This window comes from Miscanthus floridulus, chromosome 15, assembly GCF_019320115.1.
Source record: "Miscanthus floridulus cultivar M001 chromosome 15, ASM1932011v1, whole genome shotgun sequence".
Taxonomy (NCBI): Eukaryota; Viridiplantae; Streptophyta; class Magnoliopsida; order Poales; family Poaceae; genus Miscanthus; species Miscanthus floridulus.
Genome location: NC_089594.1, coordinates 68,288,240 through 68,290,294, shown reverse-complemented (window position 1 = coordinate 68,290,294; position 2,055 = coordinate 68,288,240). Strand labels below are relative to the sequence as shown.

Below are 2,055 nucleotides of genomic sequence, written 5' to 3'. Positions count from 1 at the left end.
GCAGTAGTGTGCCCTGTGACTGGAGTTGAGAGAAAAGCAGACAGGCTGCTTTCATGGGTAGTGTGGTGTGCGTGGTGGCGCGGATGGAACGGGATCTATCTAATTTTTAGTTGAAGACCCGATGGGTGATGCGACCGCCCGCAGTGGAGGGCGATCCAGGTCCAGCATCCATCGAATCCAGCTCCAGCGCGGCCACTTTGAATTGAATGCGCGTCCCATGCAGCATTCAAAACCTCCATCGACGCACAGCACAGGTAGCCAGCTAGGGACTGCTGCCACGGGAGCTCCGATTTCGATCGATTTCGCGTGCATTTGCCGGCCGCTCTGCTTGTTCTAGTCCTGTGACTGTAATTCCTCCAAGGTTTAAGGGAGCACTCCCTCCGTCCAGAAAGGTTCTAGAGCTATAATTACGTTTTTTTTTTTGACGGAGGGAGCAGTATATACGTACGCTCGCACGTGCTAGTGGTAGTAGCTCCACGCGGTATGTACGTACGACACAGCGTAGTAAAGAATAAACACGATGGATCATGGACATTAATTCATAGAGATAGCATCACTTTCTTACGCTCCGTTCGTTCGTCAGAGAAAAATATCATTAATTCAGGACTTTCAAACGAACATGGTGTTAATCTTAAGCGAGTTTTAATAATAACAGCAGCAGGAAATTTAGAAGAAGTAAAATAATAAATAACAGATCGTACATGCGGGCGTGGATTATTCTGGAGAAAATCGAGCACCTATCGATCGAGCAGCTCTGCCGTCTCTCTCGATTAATATGCTCGTCGTCTCCGATGGATACATGAGTAAATCTCCTCCTCTTTAATTTGTGTTTTTTCTTCAGTTCCTCTGACGATGCGTGTGGTGGTAGCTCCGTGGCTGTGGACGAACGAACGCGAAGGACACATTATTTATAGTATTAAATTAAATGATGGCCGCCATGGCCGCCGGCGCCCGGCCCGGTGGGTGGGTGGGTAGGTGCACCGTGCACGTACGGCGGCCGGGTCGGTCATCGCTCACCCATCAGTTCTTGGCGGCCACCCCCTCGTCGTGCACCACCTGGTCCCCCGTGTTCATCTCCTTGAGCTTCTCCTCCACCTTGTCGACGCCGGCGGCGGCGGCGGCGTCCTTGCCATCCTTGCTCCCTTCCTCGGTGGCGGCCGCTTTCTTCTCGTCCCCCTCCGCCGCCGCTTCCTTTTTCTTCTCCACCTCCTCCGCAGCAGCACCGTTGCCGTTGCCGTTGCCGGCAGCAGCACGGCCACCGACGTTCCTGGGAACAACAACGCGGCCATCGTCGGCCTCGAACGCCTCGACGGGGAAGCTCCTCGACAGGCCCCCGATCGCCTTGCAGTGGAGCTTCCCCTGGGGCGGGTCATCGACGCAGATCTCGTGGAGCGTGACCCAGATCAGCATCTCCTTGGCCTTGACGCCCGTGATCTTCTTCAGCCGGCCCTTGTCGGCCACCGCCGACACCTCGGCGCCGTAGGACACGTGGCGACCGGCTTTCGCGAAGTAGTGGTCCACCTTGCGGCGCTGCTTGAGCCACACGAAGCCCGTCTCCTCCACGTACCCGCACTCGATGATGTCCCGCAGCGGGAGCAGGCCGCTGGGGAGGCCCGTCTCGTGGAGGAGCAGGCGGGTCTTCTCTTGCCCCGCCGCGTCGCCCAGGTAGATCTCCGCCTTCGCGCGCACCTCGTCCGGGATCGTCAGCGTCATCTTCGGCGGCGTCGGTGCTGTAGGTGTGGGACTGTGGGTTGGTTGGTTGGAGAGAGTGGTGGAGTGAGAAGTGAGGAGGAGGAGGCGAGTGTTGCGTGTTTGGAGAAGGGAGCACGCGGTGCGTGGGCTTATATAGGACTAGCACTAAGTACCAGGGAGAGCGAGAAGGGTGCGAATTGAAGAGAGCGAGTGTCCCAGCTAGCTCACTGGATTCGCAAAAAAAAAAAAAAAAACCTAGCAGCTCACTGGATTTGGGTTCGCATCTGCTTTGCTTGGAGGGATGAAAGCATATGCAAGGCAGGCGAGCCGACAAGAGAGCAGGGGGGTGTGGTTGGGGGTTGC

At 56.5% G+C, this 2,055-nt stretch overlaps 1 protein-coding gene across 1 annotated transcript; it reads right to left on the bottom strand.

Annotated features, from left to right (window-relative positions):
- Nucleotides 1-625: 625 nt before the first annotated feature.
- LOC136508086 (uncharacterized) lies at nucleotides 626-1,831 on the bottom strand. The gene has a single exon (XM_066502702.1). It carries the CDS (start codon nucleotides 1,711-1,713, stop codon nucleotides 1,021-1,023), a length of 693 nt encoding a protein of 230 aa, XP_066358799.1. The 5' UTR covers nucleotides 1,714-1,831; the 3' UTR covers nucleotides 626-1,020.
- Nucleotides 1,832-2,055: the final 224 nt, after the last annotated feature.